Source organism: Haemaphysalis longicornis, unplaced genomic scaffold (genome assembly GCF_048455015.1).
Source record: "Haemaphysalis longicornis isolate Haplotype H1 unplaced genomic scaffold, Haemaphysalis longicornis Haplotype H1 scaffold_8, whole genome shotgun sequence".
Lineage (NCBI taxonomy): Eukaryota > Metazoa > Arthropoda > Arachnida > Ixodida > Ixodidae > Haemaphysalis > Haemaphysalis longicornis.
The window spans coordinates 166,957,034-166,978,174 of NW_027526445.1; the positions used below are offsets into that span (position 1 = coordinate 166,957,034).

Here is a 21,141-nt window from a genome sequence, read left to right on the forward strand (position 1 = left end):
ACGCCTCTCTCCGTTACTGCTTGCCGCAGCGCACTCATCGGTGCACCCAATGCATTCGCATTTCTGCACGATCCCCTTCGGGGAGGTGGGGGGAGTTTTTTATCATTCTGAGTGCTTACCGCAGTAACTTCTTGCACAAGAAGTTATTGCAGTAAGTCCCACTTTGAAAGCTTTTTTATCGTATGGCTTTACATGTGGTTGCTCATATTTTACTAGCGTAGCATAGCAAACCGTAGCATATCCAGGGTGGCGAGCTGGGCGAGTTGGTATGTGTCATCTTAACAACAGCACGAGAAAGATGGGGACGAAGGGAGCAGACAAAACGAGTGCTGACTCACAACTACTTTATTTGTGGAATGCACACTGATCATAAACGTTGGCATCAACAGAAGAAAAGAGAGAACGCATTCCACTTGGGGCATACTTCCTTGCCCTTCCTCCCCCCTCACATAGCGAACACTGGTAAAGCCTTTTACTTGACACACTTGACGCTTCAACTATGAACCATTGCCGAGCTGATAACAGAGTTGCATAAATAAGGAACATCGAGTTCAATGCCGCACTCGTGTTTGGTGGCATGTACTGGTTAAGAAGGCAAACTGTCACAAAGTGCTAGCGACGTTTGGCTAACACAATCGCCTCCCAGTTTTCAAATGTTAAACGCTTCGATCACCTCTCGGCCTGTCTGCCTGGCATGTCTGGAAAGAGTACATCGATAGGTCCCACCGTTGGTGTGCATCGTATACACGACTATCGAGCTCTTCTTGCAGAAAGTGCTCTACGGGTCCACAATAATACTGCATGAAACCTGCCTTGTTTCAGTGCCTTTTGTAGCAAAATGCCTTAGCAACCCACGCTGTTTTCTTGTCAATCAATGATAGGCTTGTCGTTACAAAACACTTGTGGGTATACCCTGTATTTTGTTTCCTTTCGACATTAAGGTTTGCAGCACGACGGGAAGGAGTGCAGGGAGGCCTATGCTGCGATTGCTGGCGTTGTGCAAACGAGGGTACGATGAACTATTGCCTGCAAGAGGATGACACTGCGTAAAATCATTCTTTTTAGAGTATAAATAAATTTCAAGGTCTGAACCCAGTACCCATGTACCCTCAATAATAAAGTGTGTCCACATCTTTTGACAGCTGTGTCTGTTTACTTTTCATGCAAACCTGCAACCACTGAATATGTAGTTATGCATGCAAGCAAAAAAGAAAACTACACTGAAAATGACTGTGACTAAAAGACACATCTCATTCCCATATTAAGATCAATTTCAGTGCACTGTTCCTTCTGAACAACTTGCTGACTTGTGTTAATTATTTCAGTTTGCGCCATGCTATAAATGGCTGGGGATGCACATGTTCGAGCGAATCCCTTGGAACAAGCAGAATTCTTTTATTGAATTTTCTGTTGGCTTAGGTGAAAAAAAATACAAACTGCAACTGTTTGGTTAGCAAAAGACCTGTGGTGTCCTTGGACGTATCCAACTGAAGAATGGTGTGCCACAAGTGGGCAACTTCATACAGATGGGCAACTTCGGGCGATGCCTCCAACGGCTCTAACTCCGTTTTCCCGCCAAAATCACTGAAGCGAGCGCCACCTTTCGCCACCGGGCGCAGCCTTCGCGTTAAAAAAAAAAAAAGAAGAAGGAAAGAAGAAGCGCCGTGTAGCTGCACCGGCGGTAAATGAATGTCGAGAACACGCACGCGCGCCTTCCGACGGCGATAGCCCATGTATACCTGGCGAACCACTTCTTTTAACCTAGCTTCCAGCATTGTTCGCAGCGTACTGGGCTCGGCGATGGCGCTGATAGCAGAGTCGCATTTCCCAACGCCTCTGGCACACTCGCAGCGCTCGCGAGCTTCCCGAAAAACGGCGCGTCATCACTGGAACCGGCAGTAACAGTTTTTCTTTCAAGTATTTTTAGGTGTGTGCGCTATCAGCGCCATCACCGAGCCCACTATGCTGCGAACAATGCTCCAAGAAGTGGTTTTCGAGGTATACATGGGCTATCGCCGTCGGAAGGCGCGCATGCGTGTTCTCGACATTCGTTTACCGCCGGTGCAGCTACACGGCGCTCCGATACGGTTCGGCCACAGTTCCCGTGCTCCAATTACTTCTGACGGCACCTGTACACGTCACGTTGGGCAAAGTGGGCGAACGGGATTGGTCCGTTTGTGTGCAACAAACGCATGCGCGGAATTTAACGTTTCTCACTCAGCTAGGGGAGGGCCATTCAGCCGTGGCTGCTGCTCAAGGTAGCGGTCGTTTTTCGGGGCCGACCAACCCGCTCCAGGTATTCCGGCAGCCAGCGACCGCTCGCAAAGCAGCCCGCCACAGGAATCAACTGGACGACGGCCACTAAAGACGACCAGCTGGTGAACCACCTCCGCGAAGCAGCGAGCTTCGCCGCTGGAAAAAGTCTTCAAACATGACCAGGCGTAATGCAAGCGTGAACGTTGGCTACGCTGACGAAAACTCGAGGCCTCTCAACCAGCCCTACAAGCCAACCGGGAATGGAGAAAAGGCTGCCGGGCAGGCCGTTCACACAAGGCAAGCTCTGGGATGCCTGCAAGATAACGCCGTTGTCGACGAGAAGCCGTTACCCAGGCGAGACTGCGCAAAGCAGGTAGGGCTGACATTCTGGCCATCGCCTCTCTGGCGTGCCTAGCGTCCGCGACCATTGTTTGTTGTCGCGCATGTGTTGCTTGCCGGTGCGGCCTCTCTCATTTATACGAACATATTTGCGTTAAAGTCACACGGGCGCTGTGGTTTCTTTTTGTTGTGGTATTTGAAATTGGTAATGGCACGCATTGCGACTCGTATTTCGTCCGACGTTATAACTGTTAACGTGGAAGCGGTGTGCAGTGCTTGCTTTAATTTCATATTTGTAGTTGCTTGATGTCGCCTTGAGTAGTCCTGCCGTGCCTGCTGCTTTTTAGATGAGATATTGTTTTCCCTTTGCAAGGGATTTAGTATTTGGGCTTTCTGCTCGGGAACCACCTGCGCGAGACACGAGTTATCGCTTCCCCTCTATTCCGGACATTTTTCTTCTAAAAAAAAAAAACGTGTTTGGTAATGTTTGTTGTTCATCAGGCTCGTTCACTAACCTCTCTGCAGCGTGACGGTAGTGCCTATTAGCAATATTTAAGCAAGCTGTTTGATTTTCGCGGTGTTGATACGCGTGTTGTCCCCTGCCCAGAACGAAGTACTCCTCATCTAAACGGGCAATGTCCCTTCACATGCTGAGAATTGTGTTCCTTTGCCGTATCGGTAAACACTCGGCCGTCCCGCTATCAACTAGGCTTCCGAAACGAAGTCGGCATGGCTATGGGTAAACGGCAGTATTTTCGACTAGCTGATATGACAAAGCCACTGCGCCTTCCGCCCCTTATTTAAAAATTTTCAGCAAGCTGCAGCTGCTGTCAGGCGGTCAGCGCCATTAGGAGCATCGACTGATACCGACGACTCTTGCGATGTTGCCGCCGCACAACCACAGACAGCCGGCGCACCTGCTGGAAGGCCCCCTTCCCCGCTGGCCCCCGTCTGCGTTGCAATTCCAGCAGCGCCAAAAAATGTGGTTCCAGAAACGCCGATGTCGCCGGACTGCGGCATGGAGTGCGAAGGAGGCGGCAAGTAGCGGGCATCAAATGTCCTCCCTCTTGCTTTGTGGCTGCGTCTAATCTCACGGCAGCCGTAAGAATAACCTCCGCGAAATTCTCACGGCAGTTTCCATAAAAGCTGGCTGACCTAAAATTTGCTCAATATAACGTCCCAACGTGTCCTAACATAACGCAACGTCACCGACCCTAGCGTAACCTAACCGAACGCGTTGTAACCTACCCAAATCCAGCCCAACTGCAACAAACCTAATCTAACCCATCCCGACACAGAACACAACCTATATTAAACGTAATTCAACCCATTCTAGAAGTCTTGTGCATCAATCTCTCGATATAGTAAAATCAGGGTAAAAAAAAGTATTAGAAAAATCACGATGACCGAAAAATTCTGAAAGAAAAAAAAACATTGCCATGTCAGATTCAAACCTGAGCCTTCTGGTTTAAAACCAAGTACTATGCTGCAGTGCTTCAGGGGAAGCTGCAAACACGGCTTTGTAGAAAATATCCCATAGAATCTCTGCATGGTGTGCTTAGCCAATGAGAGGCGACTGCCATGAGAAATTTCCGATGTTAATTTTCACGGTTGCTGAGATAAAAGACGCCACCTTTGTTTTTCACCAGCAGTTCAGATTGCCTAATTGCCTTCGCTGTGCTTCTCTGCAACAGTGGGGGAGTCTCCCATGGTCCTGGGCACACCCCTGCACGCCCTCGAGCCCATGTGCTACTCGGATCTTCGGGAACTCGAGTCCAGTGTGGAGTATTCACAGGACATTTACGGTTACCTGCGGGACCGAGAGGCGAGTTTCTGGGGACTTTCTGCGATGTCAGTCCTGTGTTGAACTCCAGTTGTGCGCTTCCTCGCAAATTTTCCTTATCCTGTGCACACTACACAAATGGAAACCCGAATTCCGTTGCATGAGAGCTCGATGTCGTTGCACCTCGTGTTTACTTATTTGCTGCGTACTTGTGTGGCTGTGAGAAAACATTCCTGGACGTGTGGCACTGCGGTCGTGCTTTTAAAGGTGTAGTTAAAGGCCAACTACACTTGAATTTCACCTCGACCAAATTTATTTTTAATGTGTAGTAAGTACCACCAAATCAGATGGGACATGGGTGGTAGCCCCGTGAAACGCCTCGTTAATCAGTCAGAAGCGTTTAAAAAAGCTCCACCGCAGACCACGCTGCACCTACCGGAGGATCGCATAAACAGCCATGACGTCCCAGCCGACGGGGGCTTCTTCTGGCCAGTCATGCAGCTGGAAAACCAGTCGAGCTCCGCTGCACATGCTTCGCCCATTTGCTGCTCCGTGCTCACGTAGAGCTTGCGTGCAGGCTTGTTCCCGAGGCGCTCACTGTCTGGCCGCTCGCTGGATGGCTGCAACGTCACTGCAATGGCCGCGCTCTTCTCTATTTTGCTTTCGAAACCGCCGATTTCTGCTGACCGCTTGCGGCGTCCACGCGCGTATTTCAGCTGTCGTTGCATCTTGCTTTCTTTTTCGGCAGGCTATAGAGAAATGGTGTTTTCAAGTCGTCAAAATTTTGAGTGCAGTTGGCCTTTAACGTAGCCGCCTTTACTGATCACTTACTTTTTCTGCTTTACTGCAAACCAGCGTCACCTTTTCTTTGCCCACTCGCAGCGTTGCGCTGTTTTGAAGGGCTCGTTTCACTTTATTCATGACTGGATGTGTTCCTGTTTTCTCTTCCTCCTCGCAGTTGAAGTTCAGGCCGGAGGCAAACTACATGAAAAAGCAGCCGGACATCGCCTCCTCCATGCGCACCATCCTCGTTGACTGGCTGGTGGAGGTGGCCCACGAGTACAAGTTTCACGCGGAGACGTTGTTTCTGGCGGTCTCGTACGTCGACAGCTTCCTGTCCAGCATGTCTGTGGTGCGCAACAAGCTCCAACTCGTCGGCGCGGCTTCACTTCTCATAGCTGCGTAAGGGTGCTCTCGTTTGGAATGTACTGCTCTGCGAAAGTGTCGGGCACTATTTGAGTTTGCCTGCTGGGAGCTGCACACGTGTTACTGCAATCTGAATCTGGTCTTGGTTACTTTGGTGCTAATGTAATAATCCCCAACACAAAATTGCTGGCTTGAGTTGTAGTACCACTTAAAAGTGCACACTGCACATGTGTTAACTATTTGCAGCAAATTTTTTATCAATTTTCACACACTGGGTGTTCTGGGTCAGTATTCTCGTAACTGTCCCTTTTGAAAACGTCCCTTTTGAGCCCCTTTCATGGTGACGTACTTCCGGTTAAGCAGTGGGCGTTGGCAGTAGGTTTGTTGCGCTTGCGTTACGTCACTTCCGGTTGTTTGCTTTTAGCCAATCAGGGCTTGCCAAAAGGGACACTTTGTAAAGGGACGCAAAAGGGACAAAACTCGAGAATTCCGCCCCTGATCTCTCTGAGAGGCTGGCACCGCCTGTTTCAGGGCACTTAAAGGAGCCACGAAGACAAACTAAGTTTATTTTATTCCAAAGATTTCGTGTTTTATAGTGCCCCCAGCGCTTGTCCGTATGGAAACGATGATATTCAATGATAAATAATTCAATGGAAGTTAAAATTTTGCTTTTCCCGCTAAATCGTGCATTTTCTTGGTCTGCAATGACATCACAGGAACCGACCGCTCTGCAGCCATTTGCGGCACGGCTGGAATCGACTGTCCTCCTCCCGCACGGAGCCTCGTTTACTGTTAGTCAGCCTAGATAGCGCCATCATAGCGTGGCAAGCCGTTTTCTGCCTTTGGTTTGTTTTTGTTCAGGGAGAAAATACTCGCTTCGTGAAACACAGTGCTCGCTCGACAAATTTCGTCACGTAAGACACCCTTGCTTGCGTTAATCAGCCAGTGTCGTCTGAGACAAACCCAAAGCCCCGCAGTCCTGTGCAGCTAAACCAAGCATAGTGCGCGCAGTACCAACAGCAGTACGCATCGGTACTTCTATGTATACGTGTGATTTCGTAACTTCCACGGTTGTACCACGATTCTTGCTGCTTTAAAAAGAATGTACCCTAAATTTACGCGCAAATAGCTCGTTCTGCAAGCTTATAAGCTCTGCCTAATTTGCGTTTGCTTTCGTCTGCCTCCGCCAATCGCAGAGCTGGCTCGAATGACATCATAGGCTCTGTTGTGGGAAATGAGCGAGTGAGTCGCATGGTCATTCCCTTTTTCCCTAATTATATAGCTTATTTGGACGAAGTTTACTTTAAAAGAGGTGTCAGCATGATTCTAACGAGGCAATCTTTTGAATGAACTAAACTTGTGTTTTGTCTTCATGGCTCCTTTAACCCTGTAATGCCCAGTGTATCATATGATATGCGATCCTTCAATTCTTCGTTGCTCGCACCTTGGCCTTTAGACTACCAAGAAATGCCCACTGTATCCTTCATGATACCTCCTTAACATTTTTAAGAAGCTATAGTTCCATAATTGGCTGCATTGTTCCAGATACAGTTTGAGAGATGGCTTCCTCCATCATAAGCACTTCTGACAGATTTACACTAATTTTTATGGGCATATGAAACATAAGCGAATCTTTATATGTAGGTATACAAATACCAACATATAAGTGGGTAAATGATACATTATTTACCCACATTATATTTGTAGGTATACATATATAATTACTTTTTATGGGCACGTAATACATTATTTATGATAACCACGGGAGAGAAAAAAAATTTCTTCCTTTTTTATTGGAGTCGTAAGTTATATTGTAAAAACACATTAGAATTTTTATCTGATTTTCAGTGTTTGTGCATTACAGGGTAAAGATCTTGCACACCATGTGCACAGAACAACGATTTCTATACTGCTTGATGAAACTGTTCGAAACTATTGGCAGCTACACACTCGCATAAATTGGCCATACGTTCAATAACCTTGCATTTGTGACTAAATGTTTTTCAGGAAGCTATATCTAGATTTGCGTTTCAACTGAGCTTTACCATTTTTTGCAATGCAGCAAGATCGAGGAGATCTATACTCCCGAGGTGAAAGAATTTGTCTACATCACGGATTACGCCTACACGCACGGGCAAGTTCTCAGGATGGAGCATCGAGTGCTCAAAACTCTCTCCTTCCACATGGCCGTCCCCACGATCAACTACTTCCTGCTGTGCTTTGCCCAAGTGAACCACGCACCAGACACGGCCAAGCATCTCGGCCACGTACGTAACTTTTCCCTGCTGTTGCTGCCTGTTCAGCTGAGCTGAAAGTTTGGCAAGGCTGACTTCTGTATTGGGAGGCGGTGTCCCTGAAGAAGAAAGCGAATGACAGTTGCACCTTGCTGCTACTCGCCTACGGGGCAGAACCTTCGAGCGTCACTAAAAGGGTTCATCTTCAGGGGGGGCGCGGCTTTCAACTTCGGAAAAATGACCAAAACATCGTTTTTTTTTTTTTGAAAGCCACATATTCGGCTTCTATGTTTCCTATTTTGTGCGTCTGCAACGTTTTTCCACTGAAAAGTCTCGCGAAGTGGCATAAAAAAATACTTTTGCCAGCTGCGGTCACAAAATATCAGCGCAAAAGGGTGAAAAAAACGGCAATTTTCGGAGCGCTGTATCTTCCCAACGGTGACACCGGGCGCGGCCATTTTGATATCGTTAGATCGGCCGAGCGATCGTCTTTCCGGTTCCGCTCGTCTCTTTTATTTTCGTTCATTCGCAAACGCACAAACAGCATAAAAGAAACGACGCACAACCGAAGCTAGAAATAGATGCTGAAGAGCTATTGGCCCTCTAGTCGGGGCGCGCTAGAACGACCCTTCTGATTGGGTGTCGCGGCGGCAACGCAAGATGGCGGTCGCATGAACTCCGTACTGCGCATTTTGAGTTAATTTTCACTGCTTCGCTCGGACAAGATTCTGTTCAGTCTGTGGTATTCAACACGGACGTTATCGCGATGGGAATGCCTGAGATCACGAGCCAGATTACGGGAAGTTGAGCGGAGTCGAAAGGCGGAGGTCCTCGAACGCTTCGTGGTGCCCGTGACTACCGTCTCCAGACCCCGAAGGGTGACATGCGATGTGCGCGCTTGCGATAGCGGTTCTGAACTTTTAATATGATTTGCGATGTTTACACGCTTAGTTATTGCTATGTTTGACTGTGGGCCCACTAGTCTTGGGAAAGAAACGGTCGACGCGTCAAACACTGCGGCGCGCACGGCATAGCCGACGTGCATTGGAGCATCACATGACTGGGCAACCGGTTACGATTGAATGCCAGTAGTTGTAATTAGTACCTACAACGTTAGATTTAATCTTAAAAGCGACCTGACGAGCCATGTCAGGGATAATCAAAGTACGATATGTCGCGGTAAGCGTGCGCTGCGATGCGCGAGTCATATCGCCTTTCTTGCGCAACGTTTCCCGTGCACTTCTAATAATCATGCAAACAGGTTTGAGTTGGGAATATAGGAATAAAAATATGTTCTCTGCGTTAAAAATTTACCTTTCTGTCGCAGCATTTAACAGGGAATTTTTAAGGGAAATTTTTAATACCGATGCATATATCTATCGCTTAAGGCATACTGACTGTGCTGCGAGAAATATTGGATGCCTTGAATGTCAAAAGTAGTTAAAAAATGCTCTGGCATTGAAGTTGGAGTTATGCAGAATATTATACCAAGCTTCAAAGTAGCTCATTTGCATCCTTGTGGTATGCACAGTTTTGGCAATGAACACCTGCACGTATCTGCTCAATGCAAGAAAGAAGCCAAGCCTCATTTTCAAATTTAAGTAAAAAAAAATGCTTCACTTGTTGCCATGGGGACAACACTGCAAAGGGAAGTTGTCCAGTGCGATACAGCCAACCAGCTAACCTCTTTTGCATTGAAAGCCCATTGAAAACCATCTCCCTCTCCATTTGGTCTAAACTGGGCTACCTTCACAGGGAAGCTGAAACTGTTTTGTGGAAAGAGAATGGCGTAAAAGCCACTCCAATGTCAAGGCAAGGCCTTCCAAAAGCCCCATGTTCAAAAGGACACGAAAGGCTACAACCCTGGCGACTTTTGATAAGTGAAACCTATGCTGCAACTTCGGAAGCCGTTTTCTCAAGTTTTTTTTATGCCACCTCGGTTGCTTGTTCGGGGATTTCTTTGTGACTGCTGAGTCTATTTTGATTCCGTTTTTTGCATTACATTTCTTGAAGAACAGTTCAGGACGTGACACTCTTGGTTTTCCAGATTTGTTTTTTTTTGTAATTTTATTCAACTAGTCGTTCACACTCGACATGCATGTTTTACACTAACCTCTAAAAAAATTAAAACTAAAAACATTGTGTTGTAAAAAAAAATATAACACTATCACTACCTCGTCCATTCATTTGGGAATGCAAAGCACTTCGAACAAGTTTCCTATCGTGTTTTATAAGCCGCTAAAGCTCGGCACAAGCGGAACAGAAAGAAAATTTAATAAATAAAAAGTTTTCGAGCTATTACTTTGAAATTTTTATGGTGTTATTATAGAAGCATTTCCAGTTTCTGGGCCAATTTAATCGAAATCCACAAAGAAATAAAAAAATTGATTTTGAAAGCCACGGACGAGGGTCTTAAAATGAACTTTTTTAATTGGTCTATGATAATGAAAATCACTGTGCATACGTGTTCTGTTTTCCTCATTTCAAATATGTAACTAGTTTTCATGTGACATAACTATTTTGATTACAAAGAAAGTACTGGAGCCTAATTAAGTAATTTCTTACGGGCCGTTTTAAGGGGCTTTTTGTTCAAATCTTTTGAAAATAAATGGTATGGATGTGTAGCTTAAGACCTGCCATGCATGCTAATGGTATTTGTATTCCTGTAAAGATAGTTTATTGGATAGAATTAGTCTATGTCAAGTACACTTTTCAGAAAACCTAATGAGCTCATATTATCACTCATAACATTTGTTTGAGGCCCATTGAGCCAATTAAAATAGCATCAGCATGCAGTTCATTTCATCCCGAATTCAGCGGTATAAAGTCTATAGAAATCCTTTAAAAAAACGACCTGAAAACCTGTGTAAGGCTAGGCACATATGCAAAAAAAGGGAAGCTGAGAAAATCGCAGTTGGAGCTTTACTACAAGTAAGTTTTATTTATTGAGCATGTGAAAAGGCGAAATGCTTTAGAATGTAGCTTTCTTTTCGCTCAACACGAGCATACCAAGTTTACTGAACTCAGTTCATGAAAAAATTGTGAAATTCTATTAGACAGATGGCACTTGGCAGAAAAACTGAACAAAAGCAAAGCCAGAACGTTGCTTCAATTTTTACGCTGTTGGCAGCACGCCGTCTCTTTTTGGCGACCAAGGCTCAGGTGCCCATCGTGCACCGCAGTTGTAAACGTTTTTTTGTTATGTTACTGCTTCATTCGTCGCAATGGGCGATTTGCATCGCGCGAAATGAGTTGCAACGAAGGGGCTGGTAATGTAATGCACCACACTGTTCTGTGACATGCATGCGCTTGGCTATGTGGGATAACCACGTTTTCGATTTTATCTACTCACATATCACGTCACCCCTGCACGTTGTGATCAGTGCGAGCATTTATCATTAGAGAGTTTTAGCAGTACGTTCGTTACGTTCCTTACGTTCGTTACGTTGCTACCGGGTTTACCGGGACCCGACTGCGCATGCGCCATTTGTTCCGTACGCGGCCGGCGTCTATCCCGGCGCTCTGCTTCCGTGTTACCGGTGTTACCGTATCCGGAGCCCGCAACCGGCTTGCTCGGGTGTTGAGAACTTTAGGCTTAGCGTCCTGGCGATCGCCGCTATCTGTGCAACTGCGAATGACACTCCGTAACACAACGTTTCACCTCACTATCATCCCCTTTCTCGCATGTGAAACTTTATTTGAGCTACAACTGCCGTGAGCGACCGGTGACCGAGACATCTGCGTAGCCTGTTTCGATGCTTCCGAGGCAGGTATCGCCATCTCTCGGCCCTCGCCGCACCGCGCGCCGCGGCATCCATGGCCGGTCAGCATATGCTTGCATCGCGGCAGATATATCTGTTCGCCGCTTTTAAAATAAGCCCCGAGAACAATCCCTAGCACAATTTTTCACCACACTAACACCTACGTTCTCGCAGGTGGAACTTCGTTTTAGTGATCAGATTGATTTGGAAGAACAGCGACAAGCGGTTGCTACCGTGGTCTGCGCCGGTTCGAGCCGCTGAGTGTGCCGAGCTGGCAGGCGCGACCGGCGTGTGCGCGGACTGTTTCCGATGCAGAAAACGCTTCACGATTGCCTGCTTTATCCATTTCTTGCGTACAAACCCGCGGAATCTACAAATTCAGCTCAGCGATCGTCGTAGTTGACCATGGTGCAAAAACAGTGGGCGGAGCGGCGCCGACGAGTCATCGCACACCCGCATCGGGCCATGTGTGTCAAATTCACGCGTACGACTAGTCGTGGTGACAGTCGTAACGATCAGTCGCATACGAATCGCGTGTACCAATTGTACATGTGTCTAGCGCTTCAATCGGGCAAGGCCAAGGCCATTCCTCCACGTGAACGGCGCGCGACCATGTCGTCACCTGCGCTCGCTCTGGTGCCGTCGCCGCCACCGCAGCCCCTGCCTCACAATGCGTCCGGCCGAGCGCGATTTATTTTAGATTTGCAATGCTTTAGGGGAAACTGCGTTGTTTATTTACGTATTTTTAGCGTGCGGATTTTTGCAACTACTCGGCTAATCAGCCGTCACACGGAACGAACGGTACGACGCTACGGAGTGCTAAAACACGTTTTCCGTCTCACTCTACGGAAAGAACCCGGTACGTACGCGCGCATGCGCAGTCGGGTCCCGGTAAACCCGGTAGCAACGGAACGAACGTAACGAACGTACTGCTAAAACTCTCTATTCTCAAATCACTCATGTGTATGGTATCTTGCCGACGAGGAAGCGCGCGCCGGGATGCGGGCCGACCCGCTGCGGCATCGTTGATAACAGAGTGAATACACTTCCCCTGCGCCGTCGGCAAGCGGCATCCTCCACTTTATAATTTCTTTATCTTGTATATTAGTGCAATGCACTACTGCAATGCACCGAAATGCACATGGGTACACCCTCGGGTGTAATCGTCTCACTAACGCTATCGTCACAGCAGTCCACGGGTGCGCTAAGCCTATCTCCGTCTCGGCGCCGTTCTCGCGGTAACTCGTCGCCAGACACGCACCAAGAGCATTCCAGGCGCTTTGTAATGCTGTTCGTCCATCCTTTCTGTTATCGATAGACATGTTTACTTCATTTTTATGTCGTGCGGTGCTTTTGCCGATCGTCGCATAGACGAGTACATGAGCCATTGCACTGTGCATGATGAGTGTGCCGAGCAGACGACCCACAGCGCCCAGCCAGTCAGATTGCGCCCTGCGGTCACGTGCAGTCAGTAGCCAATTGGGCGGTGGCTTCAGTCTTTTTTTCTACCCCGGGTATACTCGCAACACGAAACGAAGCGGTTCTGGCGGGGATTTGATAACGGAAAGACGCACTTTCAAATGAGACCAAGATGGACGTCATAGCGCATGCAGAACCCGAGCGGCCAGCCGTGGAAAAATGCAATTTTCGCATAAAATACTGGCCGATTTTAGTGGTTTTCGGTGCTCTAAATTGGTATGACGGCTCAAATACAGACTCCTGGGTCTGGATATTTGGCTGACAGGAAGAAAAAATACCTCTACTTTCCGAAAATGGCAGTTTAGAAAAATCGATTTCTTGCCCAAACTTCGGGATTCCAAGACCCGCGTTTCCCCTTAACTTGGGGACGACGCAGCGAGCAATAGAATGGAAGATGATAGGTGTAACATTAAGGGACAAGAAGAGAGCGAAGTGGGTCAGGAAACAACCGCATGTTAAGGGCGTGTTAGTAGAAATTAATGAGAAGAAATGGGCGTGGGCAGGGCATGTACTGCGGAGGCAAGATAACCGTTGGTCATTAAGGGTAACAGAGTGGATCCGTGGCAGCGGGCGGCAGAAAGTTAGATGGGCAGATGAGATCGAGAAGTTTCCGGGGATATATTGGTCGCAGTTAGCACAGGACCGGGATATGGGTGATCCATGGGAGAGGCCTTTGCCATGCAGTGAGCGCAGATAGGCTGCTGCTGCTGATAATGACTGGAATAGTTTTTATACTGAATGCGCCTTAGTTTCATTGTTCTGCTGGCTTTCGAAATGCCTCTTTGCACCGGATATCGTGTGCTCCTCCTCTGCTGCGAAAGACCTAGCTTTCGCAGCATGCCAGGCGGCCGCGTTGCTTGGCGCCTGAAGGTTCCTCTCTTCCCTGCAGTACCTGTGCGAGCTGGCCCTTTTGGACGACGTGCCCTACCTGCAGTTTCTGCCGAGCATTGTTGCTGGCTCTGCTCTCTGCCTTGCAAACCACACCCTCGGCAGGCATCCATGGGTGAGTTCTCGCAGGCACCATACTCTCGTCCTTTTGCTGGCACGTCTGCATCGGGTATTTCATCGCGCCATGCCCAACCTTGAATTGCATGCTTATCAAGCATTCTTGCATGACGTTTTGACTTTTTGGCTCGCTTTTAAAGACTGTTGCATAAAGTAGACGTGAAGCAACTCGCTTGTATCCCATGTTTAGTTTGGTAATTCCACTATGGCAACTAGTGGTTTTTGCTACTACTGCTTTAGTTGCATTAAACCCTAGCCTATCATGTGCCATTCTGCTAGCTCCAAGCTGCTTTCAAAAAATTTCCTCTCGTGGTCGTTTGTCCCATGTGTATTAATAATCTGCTCGGCTTGAAATGCCAGTCTGGCAACATGAAAACTGTTCCTTCAACCAGGCATTCCGTAGCTACACGCACGAAAACTTCCTGCACATGCGATGTGCACTGTCTGGGGACCGTCGTGAAGCGTGCCGCCCGTGTTCTTTTCCCCGTGTGCAGGGTCAGGAGCTTGTGGAGTACTCTGGCTACGAGGTGACCGCCTTCCGGGAGTGCGTCCACTCGCTGTACAGTAGCTTCTGCAATGCGCCCTCCCGCCCCCAACGGGCAGTACACGATAAGTTCAAAACACCAAAGTGAGTGCACTCTTTGCGTTGTGGCGTGCAGTCTTCCCAGGAGGCAGGTATTTCGCGATACTCCAAAGGTTGTAAAGGGGCAGTGAGTGCTTTGACGTGGGCACGGGGCAGCCAATAGGCTTCGGGAGTGAGGGGTTCAGTGTTTGCAGTAAAAGCAAATGGACTGCGACGTGGAACGCATCTGTGGCATGCTTGTTTTGCGTCGGTCCTTGAAAACCCTCGATTTCTTTGGGCAACTAATAGGACAACGTGACCGGGTTTTTGTGGCTTCTATCAGTGTGGCCCTGCACGTTCCCCATCCCAAACATGCTCTTCGCAATTTAAAAGCCAGCTTGGGGCTGCAGTGGTGCTGCTTAATACAGCTTGTACAGTTTAAAGTGAGCTTGAGAGAACGGGCGTGCTGCTTTATACAATGGCTCGTACGTAGCGAAAACCCTGCATCGGACGAGGCTGAAATTAGCATGGGTCCCCTTCCAATTTTCCGTACTGCTTTCTGCATTGCCTGATCCTGTTGTTCATTTTACGTATCTTCCTGTTGCTTTGTCCCGCCATAGCTATGCCCCACTACGTTTTTAAAACGAATGGTGCTGACACTCCAAGATAAAATGAAAATGAGCACAGATAAGCAAAACACCGTGCATCTAGCTCCTAAGCTTTACTGGAATATTTTATTTTGACGGGTGCGATGTTGGGCAGAGCCAGTGGAGTCGTCAATCCCCCCTTTAATGTACAGATTTAGGGAATGAGAATGGCAAAGGTATTAGACTGTATTCAGAGCATTTGCAGAGCTCGAAAAAGTTCAAGATGGCATAGCTTTTCTAAAGCTCACTCAGCATTACTGTGGGTGGGCATAAACTTGTCCACTCCCAAAGGGTGGAGCTGTTCTAAAGATTTTTTTTAGTTGTACAGGAGCAAACGTTTGGCGTGTGAAAATAGTAGTGAAACGATAGCACGCATGCTCCCCTGTACCCTTGAAAATGCCTTGGCAGGGCCTTGCAAGTCCTTCAATATCCTTGAATTCTTGTCCCTGAATCCCTTACAAGCCTTGTGCGTGTACCTGCACATATTGAGTCCTTGAAAGATTGGGAGTGATGAACACTGAAGGTGTGTGAATATTGCATTGGTTGTATATTTCACTTGAATTACAAGCTCGTCAAGCGTCTATTTTTTTACATCAGAACCTGTAGATTAAGCGCCTCATTGAGCACCCATGCTAGTGGCGGATGTGGCCAGGAATCTCGTTTCAAACTTGGCTAGTGAACGGTGGCAGTACTAAAAGATTTTATTGTGCCATTTGAAGTGGGAGTGGTTCCCCATTCTGAATTCACAAAATGAATAGACCCTTTGCAAAATGGCCAAATCGTTGGCGGAAAAGCAGCAAGCCACTCTGGCAACACTGTGCACCCGCTGCGCCGCCATTAGAAAGGAAGCGAAAACGTTGCGAGCACAGAGTTTCTATGGAGTAGCTACCGTCCACCGTCCACGTAATTGCATACGCGTCGTGGGGCAACAGACTCGTGAAGCCGTGGGCGAAAACGTGCCACCGCAACGGCGTTGCTATGACCTGCTTCCTTTCTAATGGCGTCGTCGCGGTCACCACCAGTGTTACCAAATTCTCAGTGTTTTCCGCCTTTTTGCAAAGGGTCTGTCGGCAGCCAAAAAGGCCACGAGTTGCTGGATGTCCAGTGGGCTGCCAGTCATTGGATTCTCCCACAGGTTCAGTGTTGTGAAAGGGAAGTAAAAATGGGGAGGGGTTGTGTCTGCACTCTTACACAAATGAAATATTGCTGGGCTGAGAACACAGCTTGCATTCTGTGGGGGATTGTGTGCGTCTTGGTTGTTTGTTGACGCCATTTATCTCTGTTCGTGTTTGCTTCATGCACATAGCCTCGGAAAGTGGCCACACTTGTGATATCTGTGCCTCGCATTTTGTTTGTCCTCAATTGCCTGGCTCTAGACAAGGTTGAGATTCGCATTCGCTCATTTACTTAATGATAAACTTGCAGAGTTGATTTATATCTGCATGTGTAAAACGAAAGGCTAGGAGAAGACTGTGCCTTCCCTAGGTTTTATATCCCTTTGTTCGCTCGCATTATTTCTGTGCGTCTATGTAGTGAACTGGAGAGTGCCTATTCCATCAGAACTAACATGGTAGGCAGAAGAGGCCCCCCCACACACTTTCGCTTTCCTTTCCAGAGTGCTACAACCCCTTTAACGCCGGTCTCATTTTCTTCAGGTTCCACTGTGTGGCCAACCTCAAGCCGTCCCCTACACTACCATGCTAAGATGACCAAAGAGGGGACTCCAGTGTGAATAGAGAATTCTCCAGCGAGCAACTTCCTGCTCCATCGTTGGCGCCATGTGGTGCACAGCTCTTCATACCACCAGTGCTTGTCTCCGTGGCTTGTCTCCGAACACACAGCGGCGAAACGAATCTGAAAAAAAGAAAAAAAAGCAGCACCTCTACTACCTTTGTTGTGCTGTCCAGTCTTGTTTCGCCATGCTAGTTGATAGTGCTTCATCCCATCAGCCCCCTGCATTAACGCAATGCATGATGTATTATGGTTTTATTGCATGATGTAATATGGTTTTATTCTTAACCTTTCTCGGACTGAGCTTGTGTCGCTGTATGCAATGCAGGAGCCATTGTCCTGTACAAAGGTGTCGGGCAGTATTTTACAATGCGACAAGTGTTTTTTTTAACAGGCCAATAAATGACCCTACAAAGTCTGTTTCGACTCAAGTCATTTCAGTCTATTTCTACGCAGCTGCACGTGCGCCTACACAGAGGCCGCCGTGGATGTGAACCTCCTAAAGGGACGCAAGCACTTGTTAAGCTGTAATTTGGCAGATTCAGTGGTTACAAAAAAGGGGGGGGGGGGACTTGCTGACAACACTCACTGCTGAGTTGATGCCATTAACTGGCTGTCAGTCTACAGTTACTTTCTGCTCCTTCCAGGTGGAAGGACCACAGTATAAACTTGCTCGCTACCATTCCAACTCAGCTTCCACTAAACGCAACTGCATTAGTTGACCCTGTAGGTTGAAAGTCAGGTGTTCTGCGCAAGTACAATAGCACACAAAATGACAGCCAACGATGTGTAGGTACATTTATTTCACAATACTCCAGCCAATGCACTGGCAAAGGCAGGAGTGGGTACTCTGAAATTTCCAGGAGTTTCCTCCGGAAACTGGCTGGCTGCATAGGTTTGTGTTTAAATGAGTCCTCCCTAGTAGAACAAGCTTGCTGCAAACCGGTAATAGCTGTCGTAAAACCACTGATATAATTGTTTTGTGATATTCGCGAATCCTTGTTCCAATTAAGTTGGCCGCACCTGTACATAAAATATAATTGTACAAAACAAGAGGCAACCATAGAAGAGAAACAGGCGATGCTCCAAGTCATGGAAAAAACTATTAGAATGAAAATGTCGGAGGGTAGTAAATTCCAATCTTGAGGAACAAAACTACATTTGAAAGAATTTTATCACACAAAAATTGGGATTAGTGAATATTCAAGACTTGTACATCATGTTGATGGAGATTTTGCACTGTCAGGGATGTTTATATTTATATTACCAGACCTACAGTATTTGTGCGAATGTGCATTTTATTATACGCTATCTGATCCTCGGTCTAATGGTAGGTCTGTTGTGATTGGCACCTGTCGCGTTGGAGAGAAGCATGCATGGAATCTTTGCACTGTAACGGTTGCAGTTGTGGCCGCTGGCCGTGGCTTTAGGTACAGTGTTTGCCTGCCTTTTTGCATGCTGAGCAACATTCTTGTATTTCCTGGCATCTTCCGAGCATGGGCAACCCCGTTTCACAAAAAATAGGGTACCCAGGAGTGCAATTCTGCAGCACTTCCTGTTCCTGCAAAACAAGTACAGGTGCGCAGAATTCTAAAGTGATGCGTAAAAAACTTCTGCTGTCTCTTGTGCAGCGCACGAACCAAATTTTAGCGTTACTAAAACAATAAATTTTCATAGCAGTATTTACACGGCAGAAGCGTATGGCATTTTACTCGTTTCAAATCACATCCTCGAACATAAAATTCCAAAGTCCATCGTCCATACAGAACAGATTCTCTAAGCGTTGTGCAGGCACTGTCATCAGGAAGGTCGTCTCAAAACTATGTAATCAATGTTCTTTTAAAGGTTATAATGACTGTATATGCTTCAAATTTAGGCATAACTATATGCTGGGTACCAGGTCACTGTGGGATTCCTGGCAAAGAGGCCGCTGATCAAATGGCTGGTGCTGCTGCTCTCATGATCACAGTTGACATAACAGTACCTTACACCGACCTAAAGACACACATCAGACGACACCTTCGTAACACATGGCAACTACACTGCAGTCAACAAGCAGACAACAAACTACACGTAATAAAACCACAACTGGGACGCTACATAACTGACTCGCACAACAAATACACTGATGTCGCTCTGGCTAGGCTGCGGATAGGCCACACACATGTGACGCACTCCCACCTGCTCACTCGATCTTCGCGACCCATGTGTAGCAGGTGTGAAAGGGACCTATCCGTATGCACCAACCATCATCAAGTGGGCCGCTGTTCGTTCATCGTGGCAGGCCTGTAAGATTTCTTCTCGAATCACTGAGGGTGCGACAAGAAGGAGGGCCTCTTTGCTGCTGTCATGACCCTCTCTGTATGGCACATTTTCCCGGACGAAGTAGGATGACAGCCCTCGAACAAAGGCGCGCGGCACGTCAGTGCGTTTTCCTTAGAGGTATTTGATGAGTGGGCCTAATTCCAGGTTCTTGTAAGTCGGCTATTTGGGATGTGCCTATTGCCCCCAAAAATTACCTCTTCATCATGGTCGTGTGACTCTGCAGATATCGGCGCTCGCGACAGGCAGTCAGCGTCGATGTACTTCCTTCCAGATCTATATACAACAGTTATGTCTTATTCCTGAAGCTGAAGGCTCCACCGAGCCAGTCGATCGGATGGGTCTTTGAGGTTGGCGCGCCAGCACAGGGAGTGATGATCGCTGACTGCTCTAAAAGGCTTGCCATAAAGGTAGGGCCCAAATTTGGTGATCGCCCAGACGATGGCCAAGCATTCCTGTTCCGTGGTGGTATAAAAGTTTGCTTCGGTTTTTTAAATGGTGCGGCTCGCATAGGCTACGACTCGTTCGGCGCCCTGTTGCCATTGAACAAGTACAGCTTCTAGGCCAACATTTCTGGCGTCAGTGTGAATCTCCGTGTCAGCGGTGTCGTCGAAATGCGCTTGCACTGGAGCTTCCTGCAGCCGTCTGCGTAGTTCCTCAAGGGAGCGCTCTTGCTCACTTGCCCATACAAATGGCACGTGTTCCCTTGTAAGCCGTGTAAGAGGTTCCACGATCTTTGAGAAGCCTTCCACGAACCGTCTGCAGTACGCGCACAGGCCTAGAAAGCGTCGTAGAGCCTTCTTATCGGTAGGTCTGGGAAGCGAGGATACCGCGGACGTTTTGTCAGAGTTTGGGCGGATACCTTGTTGGCTGAGGAATTTAAAGGGGCCATGCAAACAAAACATAACTTTGGTTCATTCGATGGATTGCATGGTTAGAATCATACTGACACCGCTTTTAACGCACGCTTCGCTCAAATAAGCAATATAATTAGGAAAAAAACTCCCCCCACCTCCCCTCGCGGGAACCCTGGTGTGATGCAACGCATCTCATGGGGGGTTCGATTGGCGTTTTCCATCGTATTGATTACGCTTATAGCAGGGATTCTCACGCGAAGGGGAGGTGGGCGTAATTTTCCATTTTCATCATGCAATGCACATGCAGTACACGTATGCTCAGGTACGGTCTTTATTGCAGACGAGAATGAGTGCCTTGTGGTCCGTAAAGTGCACAGTTAGGGGCTCGACGATTGCAATCGTCGAGTACTGCGAGAGAGTGCAAGCGTAACGCGGACGACCGTCGACTGAGACCGTCGGAGCGCGGCATGCCGCTTTATATTCACAGCGCCCGAAGGGGAGGAGAGCGCGGAGAGAGTACTGCACATGCGCAGCGCGCGCAGCGCCGCCCACCGGCGCCACAGAACAGGGAGGATTTTGCCGGCGCCTAGCAACAAAGTGAGAGCGCGCTGCGCCAACCCGCAGCTGTTTTGAGGAGAGTGTTCGCTATCGGAGAGAGGAGAGGAGGAGAGGCGCAGCTGTGCGCACAACGCCGGACAGACGCAGGAAGGACAGAGGGGCGAGCATGAGATGCGTTGCATCTAAAACAAAGCAACGGCGGACAACGGTCCACGGATGACTATGGAAGCGTTATCTTGGAGGACTGACGGTTTTGAGAGTTTTAGCATAGCGGCTACCGGAGGCTCACGCTACGGCGGTGGGTTACCGGGACCGACTGCGCAGGCGCGCGCGAGGAGGGCGAGGAGGTTGCCCCTCAGCGGAGCGAATGCGCGGGCATGGCGGAGGCCGGCCCGCGGAACTAGTCTACCCTACCGGAACGAATGCACGTGCACCTGCAGTCTGGCCCCACCACCCGCCAC

At 48.1% G+C, this 21,141-nt stretch overlaps 1 protein-coding gene across 3 annotated transcripts; it reads left to right on the forward strand.

Annotated features, from left to right (window-relative positions):
• The first annotated feature begins 2,013 nt into the window (after positions 1–2,013).
• LOC144148692 (G2/mitotic-specific cyclin-A-like) lies at positions 2,014–17,378 on the forward strand. Of its 3 annotated transcripts, none has more exons than XM_077680210.1 (8): positions 2,014–2,629; positions 3,500–3,632; positions 4,290–4,420; positions 5,337–5,560; positions 7,587–7,791; positions 13,888–14,001; positions 14,498–14,631; positions 16,868–17,378. In XM_077680210.1, exons 1-8 carry the CDS (start codon positions 2,432–2,434, stop codon positions 16,914–16,916), a joined length of 1,188 nt encoding a protein of 395 aa, XP_077536336.1. In that variant the 5' UTR covers positions 2,014–2,431; the 3' UTR covers positions 16,917–17,378. The 3 variants fall into 3 exon arrangements, with proteins under 3 accessions (XP_077536336.1, XP_077536335.1, XP_077536334.1); XM_077680209.1 differs by having other exon boundaries at positions 2,022–2,629; positions 3,410–3,629; XM_077680208.1 differs by having other exon boundaries at positions 2,023–2,629; positions 3,410–3,632.
• The last annotated feature ends 3,763 nt before the right edge of the window (positions 17,379–21,141 follow it).